Source organism: Poecilia latipinna, unplaced genomic scaffold (genome assembly GCF_001443285.1).
Source record: "Poecilia latipinna isolate Pla-1442-1.1 unplaced genomic scaffold, P_latipinna-1.0 Scaffold707, whole genome shotgun sequence".
In the NCBI taxonomy this organism is placed as follows: Eukaryota; Metazoa; Chordata; class Actinopteri; order Cyprinodontiformes; family Poeciliidae; genus Poecilia; species Poecilia latipinna.
This window is the reverse complement of record NW_015113323.1, coordinates 95,968-105,043: the sequence shown is the minus strand read 5'-3', so window position 1 is coordinate 105,043 and position 9,076 is coordinate 95,968. Positions and strand designations below refer to the sequence as shown.

Below are 9,076 nucleotides of genomic sequence, written 5' to 3'. Positions count from 1 at the left end.
GATGGATCTACCCACTGTAACTAATTTCACTGAATGAAAAAAGTTTGTTTTAAACAAAAAAATCACCAGACACAGATACACATTTGTAGTTTTGTTTCATAAGGTATTTTCATAAAAGGAAATTGATTTAGGAAAATGTTTCTTTTGTCAAATTTTGTTATTTTGTAATTATGTCATTTATATGAATCATTTTCATTCAGGTATTTAAAATACCAAAACTTACACATAACTTTATATTTTGGTCCGTCTGATGATTAAGTGATTGATAATGACACGGTACTTTTTAATTTTTTATACAAAAATACTTTTTCACTCTTACTTGTGTAATTTCTTGGACAGATACTTTTACTTGAGATAAAATATGTTGAAGTAGTAGATACACAGCTTCTGTTTGACAGCCGCCCCACGTGCTCACTTTGTTTACATTCTGCACAGAGTCCACGCGGTTGTCACTACTCGCCCTCTCATTGGCTTGACGTCACATTGCTTCCTCCCACAGGCGGGACCTGTGAGCGGAAGCAGTTTCTACATCGCTTAAAAATCTAATATAACTCCGTCAAATTCAAGAAATACTGACTCATTCCTATGTGTATCGCTTCATAAAGGATTTCTGCGTCGTTAAAATTCAACCGCGATAAACGGGAAGTCCGGTTTACCTCTTAAAAACGTTGCTTCGCTTCGGTGACCGTTAGAAACCAATGAAGGCACGGGAAAAACACGACGAAACGGTCGCTAAGCTTCATTCTGGGGTCGTTTTTGGTCATTATAAATCAAAATAAAGCAAGAGCAACCGGTTTTACCCGCTCGGTGCTGCCCATTTGCAAAAAATCACAGTTCAGATTTGAACATTTAGCGCGTTTGTGTTAACCGGGAACGGGCATGCGCACTGGCGTCGACAGGCAGATGCGGATATAAGGATTGGCGCCGGCGCCACAGCTGATGCATTCATTCATTCTTCGCTGAGGAGGTAAGGTCCCCGAACTTCTGAGCAGGTCTACTGATACATCTACATGATTTTACGACAAACTCAGGAATGCTAAGTCACTTTTGGGACTTTTAGTTGGCAGATTAGCTGGAAAATTGCATTATTATAGCAAAGCTCTAGGTTGAGTGGCTTTCCAGTAGGCCGAGAGAGGAACTACTGATCGTTTAGTTTTTCCTCCAGCTTTGCTGCATTACACGAACTTCATAAATCGTGTTATATCTGCTCTATAACTGCTGGGTTAAACATTTTTGTCCTGAAAGTACAGCAAGTTCAGAGCGTTGAACAGTGGGTGGTGTGTTTAAAAGCAGGTTTTGAGTGTCATCTGACCTTTCAACGGCCATTTTAAATAAAAAATAGTTTCCCAGTGTTTCAGATTGAAGCTGATTATTGATAATTTATCTGTATTTTGGAGGGTTAGTCGGTTATTGTTGACCTAGTTAGCTGTTAGTTTGCTAAGTACAGTAGCTGCCCTCCACAGATTAGCCTCGCATTGGTTGCAGTTTACCCGACTTTATTGGCGCTCCATTGGTTATAAAACTCATCGTATTCAGATATGTGGTTCTTGTACCCCCTCTCTGTCAGTTGGTAATTGTCTAAGGTTAATAACAGCCTCCTTTAGGGGTCTTCGTTCGCAGTTTTCCCTCGCAGATTTGGGGGTAGTTTCGAAGAGGCAGGGCTCAAATCCTCCCGCTTCTCCGTTGTAGAAATTGGCGCGTCTTTGAGTTTCAAACCTCTCTAAAACCCAATAATTTTGATGTTTTATCGACTAAAACTTTAGTGAACATGTTTAGAGACATGTGCGTCGTCATTAAAGCCGAGAAACTGGAATTGAAATGTTGTATTTTTGAGCTTTTTTGTCTGAAACGGAGAGAGTTGTCAGCCCCCCTTCTTCCAGGCATTACCATGATGGCTCACAGAACCTGGCCGGCTAGTTTCTCTCTTTTCATCGGTTTTTATTTACTTTAATGTGTTTTCAATGAGCTGGAGATCGGCATTGTAGCTCCATATACTTCTTCAGCCTGTGCTAGTAGACTAACGATGGATTGTTAAGTTGGTTACTGGGTGTATTGTTAATCACAAGCTAGCCCTACTGTTCCTAAGTTAGCTACAGATTATACACCAAGTTCAGACTCGACTATTCAAATTAGCAGTCCTACATCCTGCATCTTCTAAAAAAAACCTTCTCCTGCTCAACCAAGAATTTCCAAGCTTTATATAACATAATTTTAATAACTTTTACCTTTTTTTTATTTTTAGACAGTTTAAGCCTTTAGCAGCCTTATCAGTGATTCGTGTAGAGATGCACCGATTAGTCTTTTACCAGCTGAAGCAGATTTCCTGTTTTTCTTTGAGGTCTGCCCTTTTAGTTTTGACCCACTCCTGTTTTTCAAATAACTATAAAAGGCATTGGAGTGAATGATATAATCCTAATTTATTCATCAAAGCATAACTCTAATCCTGATTAGATTTTTATCAAACTCAAAAATTGTGTCATAACATCTACATGATGTGTTTGGAGACCAGAAATGCTTTAAATTCTTATTTTTGAGGAATTTGATTAATTGAATTTGACTAGTATCAAGAGCAAATTGCCCCCTTAAATTTTTGGCCAGTTATCTGAGAAAGATTACAAAGTTTCAGTATTTGTAAGATGTTTCCATGCTTATTTTGTTGTTAGGATTTCTTCCTAATATGATCCTAATTTTATGTACAGCGTCCAATTCTCCTGTAGTTTCTGTAAATATATTTACAATTCTTCACAAATCTTAACTTGTTTTTGTTTTTATTTCCAGGAGAGCCATAAGAATAAATCAGCACCATGTCTAGACGCAGGTAAGCACCTATAAGTTCACAGTTTTATTTTCAAACTTTGAAGCTAAAAAGGACAATCTGAATATAAATAGATTGTCTTCAGATTTAAATAGTTTTTATTAATTATATATCAAGAAGAGGGACCTTAAATATCCATTTTCATCGCAGTGGTCGCCTCACGCTTCAAGCCAAGGATTCAAATGCAGATGAACCCGCAGTCCGAGAACCACTAAAGAAAAGAAAGTCTGAGGTTTGTCTTGTTTTTGTTTGTGTCCAGTTAGTAAGTGATAGTTGGCTTACTTGAACATGGATTCATTTCTTTGCTTTCCGCCTCAGCCAAAGAAGAAACTTCAACCTTCAGCCAAGAAGCAGAACTATGAAATACAGGTCAGTTTGCTTCACGTCAGCTCCAGATGATTGTGTGTTTATCGCTGATAAGAGCTCTGCCCAGGATGTGTTTTACTACTTTATCTTCACTTAGCAGCACCCTCCCATCAGTAAACTGCATATTTTTCCTCCACGTCCGTTTTTATAAAGTTGTAGATTATAATAAAGAACTTTATTGTGTTTTTTATTTATTTATTTTTTTTATTGATTTTGTTATAACAGAATTAGCTGAAGGGAATACGTTTTGAACTTGGGAAAGGCTGTGATGATGCAGTACCGCCTCTTTACCAGAAGAGGTCACTATTTAAGTTAACTAAAAATTAAATTCCCGGTATACCTAGTTTTGGGTTTGTAACGGCTTTAATCTTACAGATAACGTCTCCAGAATTCACATGACGCTTTATTGGTTTTTAAAAACAAAATCTATAAACATTTATATAAACAAAATATCTGTTCTCAAATTATGAGTTTATAAAAATATACATGTATATTTTTTCTTTTGTATTTTTGTTTAGATTGCGCTTTGGACATTAATACCTTGTTTTTTTTTTTTTTTTTTTTACATATTTTGATTTCCACTTGAATGTGTGCATCTAAAGTTTGCTGTTCCTGCTTTTCCAGACGTGTTGGTCGGAGGATGGAGCCAGTCCGTGCATTCTCATTGAAACTCCCCACAAGGAGCTGGAGCCCTCAGACCCATCCAGCTTCAAGCAGTATCAGTTCAAGAACCTCTTCATCAAGGCCTCCCCCATCCCTTGTCTCAGGTAAGCCTGGGTTTTGCACATCAATGAGGCCATTGTAGTTCAACACTTCTCACTGAAATGGTTGTTTGTTCACAATCTAAAATGTCATTGTAAGATCTGATGTAATCAGGGTCACTTGATGGGAGTGTGAATGGTTTAGCTCTTAGTTTCGTCACATGGTACGAGCCAAGCTATTTAAGCTTTGGTTTGCAAATGACTGAGCAGTTTTGGTTTCTTTCTCTTCCCAGCTGGGCGAGTTCAGACGACGTTTGGATTAAAATGCTCAACAAGGAGCTGAAGTACGTTCACGACAAGAGCTACATGCAGCGGCATCCCAAACTGCAGCCCAAGATGAGGGCGATCCTGTTGGACTGGCTGCTGGAGGTGAGTACCAAGCAGAGCAGTGTTTTTGTCAACACATTCTTGGTGAATCTGTGGGATTTTTATGCTGTTGCCTTTGTGCAGGTGAGTGAGGTGTACAACCTCCACAGACAGACAGCATACCTGGCCCAGGACTACTTTGACCGCTTCATGCTGACTCAGGAGAACGTCAACAAAGATTACCTGCAGCTCATTGGCATCACAGCCCTCTTCATCGCCTCCAAGATAGAAGTTAGTCTTCACTTCCTGTTGTTTCTGGTGTTTATATCCTAGCAGAATAGTTTTCACTGAAATGTTTCTTTCTTTAGGAAATTTATCCTCCTAAACTCTACGAGTTTGCGTACGTCACAGACAAAGCGTGTGACGTGTGGGACATCCAGTGCACAGAGCTTCATATATTAAAGGTACGGTAGCGGCTTCCATCCCCCTTCTGAATGGAGAGGTTGTTTTTCTGCTCTAACATGATGGTCTTCCTGCAGGCGTTGGACTGGAACTTGTGTCCAGAGACTCCCATCTCCTGGCTCAAGCTGTACGTTCAGGTGGAAGCCCAGAAGGATGGAGAAAACTTCCTGGAGCCGCAGTTTTCTCAGGAGACTTACATCCAGATCACACAGGTATCTTTGCTTCCTCAGACTCTTTAATAAATATTTTAAATGTTCAGAGTGTGACCTCTGCCTTCATCTCCTTCAGCTGTTAGATTTGTGTATGATGGACATCAATTCGTTGGACTACAGCTACAGCATTCTTGCTGCTGCCGCCTTCTGTCACTTCTCTACGTTTGACGTTGTTCATAAAGTCTCAGGTGGGTTTCCACTCGGTCTCTGCACATTTTGCATTCGGTGTATGAATATTCCAGGCCGTAACCAGTGAGTTTCTGCCTCTGTTTGGCAGGCCTGACCTGGGAGAGCGTGGTTCCCTGTTATCAGTGGATGAGTCCCTTCATGGACACGCTGCGCTCTGAACCCAAACCGCAGCTGAAAAACTTCCCCAAAGTCAAAACCGATGACAGGCACAACATCCAGACGCATGTGGCCTATCTGGACCTGCTGGTGAGGAAACGCATCTGTTCATCAGTCTGTGATAATATTCAGAATGAGAAACTGACAATAATTTGGACTGTTGAAGCTTTACCATCTGTCCTAACTAACCAAGGCACAACACAATCCTGAAGTGCTTTTTGACCACTTGAACCCTGTTTATTACAATAAATAACAGGATATATCAATTAAGCATTTAAAACTTGCTTTTTTGACAGAAACATTAATATCAAAAGGAAAAATTGATTTCTAAAAACTTGGATATTCACTCCTTTAAAGAGATGAACCTAATTAAACAGTGCTTTGTGTTCATGTATTATATTGATGCAGTCTAATTTACATTAAATATCTTGTAGAAATCAGTTTTCACTTTGACTTTTTTTTGTTGTCAGCAGAATTATAATTTTGATTGCTTGGTACTTAAATCAAACAATAAAATGTCTAAGTGGGGATTTTTTTTTTATTTTTATTAATGTAGGCACTGCTTTTATAAATTGTTTTTCTTAGCCAATTGTTAGCACATTTTTAATTTATTTTTTCCTCCATCTTTACGCAGAAAAAAGCTCAGGAGCGTCAAATCAACAGCCCCTGCTGTCAGCAGTCACCTGTTGCCATGGGGAAGATTCTGACCCCGCCCAGCAGCACAGAAAAGTCGACCAATCCCTGAGCTGGACCCCATCAGCAGGACCCACTACCTCTCTTCAGGACAACTTGACACCACAGTTGAGTCGCCATGGCGACACGTGATGTGGAGAACAAAAGTTTTTATGTTAGGTTGTTTTAACACTAAGCTCTGACTTCTGGCACCCTTAACAGATCAGACAAGAAACTGATCTGCTCCTTCATCAGTTTCAGATTGATCAGTTTAATCAGTCACCAGATTGATTAAGTCATCAACCTGGTGATCGATGATTTTATCTTTTTTTTTTTTTTTTTTTTTTGTAATGAATGTGGTGTCGAGCAGCAGCTGCATTGCTACAACAGTTTTCACTCAACTGGTCTTCGCCCCATGTGAGCCGTCATCTGGGAGTTTCACTGGTGCTGATCTTAAACTTGAAGCTTTGATGCTTTCTGATGGTGCTTCAGTTGATTCTCAGGAAATGAGAAAAACCTGCTTTTGTTCTTACTTACGACAGTCATTCCATTTTAAACAGGTACAATTACACATGTACCACCTTTTATGTCTTTTTTTTTTTTTTTTTTTTTTTTTTTTTAGAAAAAAAATTTGTCCTGATGGAGGCTTGTCACCTTTAGAGCAAACAGCTTGATTTTTTTGAAGCATTTTATAGCGACAAGAATTACAGGAATTTTTTTTTCCTATTTAGGTGTTTAATGCACCTGACCTGCTTGTGGCAATTTTTTTTTTTTTTTTTTACATTTTGTATAATTGTTGCAATCAAGTTGCAACGTTTTGTTACGTTCCTGGAAAACTTGACCTTTGTGCAAATTTTATTTTTTTTTATTTTTTTTTTTTTGCCTTTTCATTTTAAGTGCTTGTATTTATTAATAAGCCTTCGTAAGTAAAGGAAACATGTTCATATGTAAAATCTTTTATTGATTGAACTTAGTCTGGTCACTCAGTGCCAAAGGCAAAAAGGTATTTATGAGTTTTGCTCCATAACATCTGTTCATTTGAAGTTCAGCATTAAATGTTGTACATAAGGATGTCTTCAGTGCCTTTTTTATATAATGGGAACGAGGGAGAAAAATATGTACATGAACTTAATTTAAAATGGAGTGAGCCAAAAAAAAAAAGGAAATCCATCAAACCTGTGACTGTAAACCTCCGCAGTGAACACATAAACCATGTGAACTGTGTATAAATGTTAAAGAATGTTTTTGTACATAGAGCAATTTAAACAGAGAAAATTGTAATTTCCTTTTTGTATTAATGTTTTAAATAAATGTTGAAAGAGTTTTTGGTCTTTGTTTTTTGAGAAGTAAAATGCCTGATTGATTCTTCTAAGCTGAGGTTGTTTCAAAATGATGAATGAACTATTGTAAAAATTTATTCTAATAAACAGTCCAAAGCCTTATACATATTTAATATGCAGATTTAATTTTAAAAAAATATTGTTGAGCAGTTCGTACTTAAAGTTCTACCTGAATAGGAATTACAAACTAATTAAGCATTTTTAATTTTGATGAATTTTGTGGCCTACTGTAAATCTAAATGTATAAGTTTTGGACATGACTTCTAAAAGCTTTACAGAAATGCATACTTCCTTTTTTTTTTTTTCTTGAATTTGTAAAGTCCCAAATAGAACAATCCCACCATTTAAAGGCTGCTGTTCCAGTGAGTGAAAAAGTGGCAAATAAAAATAAATCACTGGCAGAAGAAACATGAATGTTGGGCTTCGTTCACACTGCAGCTCGAAGTGACCCAGTTACAGGCTTTTTAAACAAGTAGTTTTAGAATAAAATCCTGCGTAACAATGTTGCTGCAGCACAAATTAAAGATGGCAGAAGAGTTCATAAAATGCAAGAAGTGAAGGTCACAGTTTTACAAACTCAAGTACAGAGATTAGTTTCTGTCCCACTTTTGTCAGATGATTCATGACATCAGCTCCTAATTTCCATACTCATGCGCTAAAGGAGTATTTTAGTAAAACTCTGCGGATGCGACACGTTGATGTTCCACGAGTGAAAAAACGGCTTCCTGTGACTCAAATCTGTGTGAGAATGTTTCAGGTTCAGCTCAATAAGTTTCAGATATTCAGCGCATGTTGAGCAAGCGCTGCAACCCTTGTTGACCAAAACCTTTTTAACGCATTACAACCAAAAACTTCACTGTATTTTGCTGGGCGTTTGTGATGCACCACAACAAAAATATCCATAAATGTTTAAAAGGGAGTAAAATTACATGATTTTAAAATCTGAAATCGCCTTCATTAACCTAAATAAAATTCATCAAAATCAACCGCCTACAAAGGTCATTATTTAGTAAATGGACTCCATCTGTGTGTATTTTAACACATAGTATTAAAAATATATATTATGTAAAATTTCTGCAAGGACTGAACTGTAATTATAAGTAATCAAATGAGCAAACAACACCTGACTTTCAACAGTTTTTACCTAAAATAAAATACATAAAATACAGGGCAGAAAAACCTACTTTCATATACTAGACAATAGTATATCAACTAACATTTGAAATGCTGTATTTCAAATCTACCATTTTTGAATAATATGCATTTTGATATTTATTGCTATTCATCTTCTATTTAGTTTCCCAAAATGTTTTATCATATTTTAGAAACAGAACATGAATTTTATACATGCACAGATGCTTGTCCAGCATTTATTTTCCCCAGAAGTTGTTTTATTAATTTTTAAAAATAAATTTAAGATTTTGTGACAGAGATTTATTTCAAAGCTGCTATTTTCTTGTTTCATGGAGTTCTAAGCCAATCAAAATTCAGTTTCTGTGGAAATTAGAATATCAAGTCAGACCAGATGATTTTTTATCACAGAAATAGTTTTATGGCCTACACAGTTTAGAACCAGATTTAAGTAATTTTACCCTATTTCTTACCTTATATTTCTGTGGAAGATTTCCTATGTGCAATATCTCAATGGAAAATTAAGTGAAAGGAAAAAGTATGATCGTAAAAGGTGAAGCCTTAAGAAGATTGTGAAGAAAATGATTCCAATTTGCTAAGAAATCATTAGAGAGCCATAATCATCAAAGCAGACAGAAATAATCAGCTACACACAGGACAAACTTT

At 37.0% G+C, this 9,076-nt stretch overlaps 1 protein-coding gene across 1 annotated transcript; it reads left to right on the top strand.

Moving 5' to 3' along the window:
• The first annotated feature begins 487 nt into the window (after positions 1–487).
• ccne2 (cyclin E2) lies at positions 488–7,263 on the top strand. Its single transcript, XM_015045081.1, has 12 exons — positions 488–967; positions 2,779–2,818; positions 2,966–3,047; positions 3,134–3,184; positions 3,806–3,948; positions 4,176–4,311; positions 4,393–4,539; positions 4,617–4,712; positions 4,788–4,922; positions 4,999–5,110; positions 5,200–5,357; positions 5,902–7,263. Exons 2-12 carry the CDS (start codon positions 2,805–2,807, stop codon positions 6,010–6,012), a joined length of 1,185 nt encoding a protein of 394 aa, XP_014900567.1. The 5' UTR covers positions 488–967; positions 2,779–2,804; the 3' UTR covers positions 6,013–7,263.
• The last annotated feature ends 1,813 nt before the right edge of the window (positions 7,264–9,076 follow it).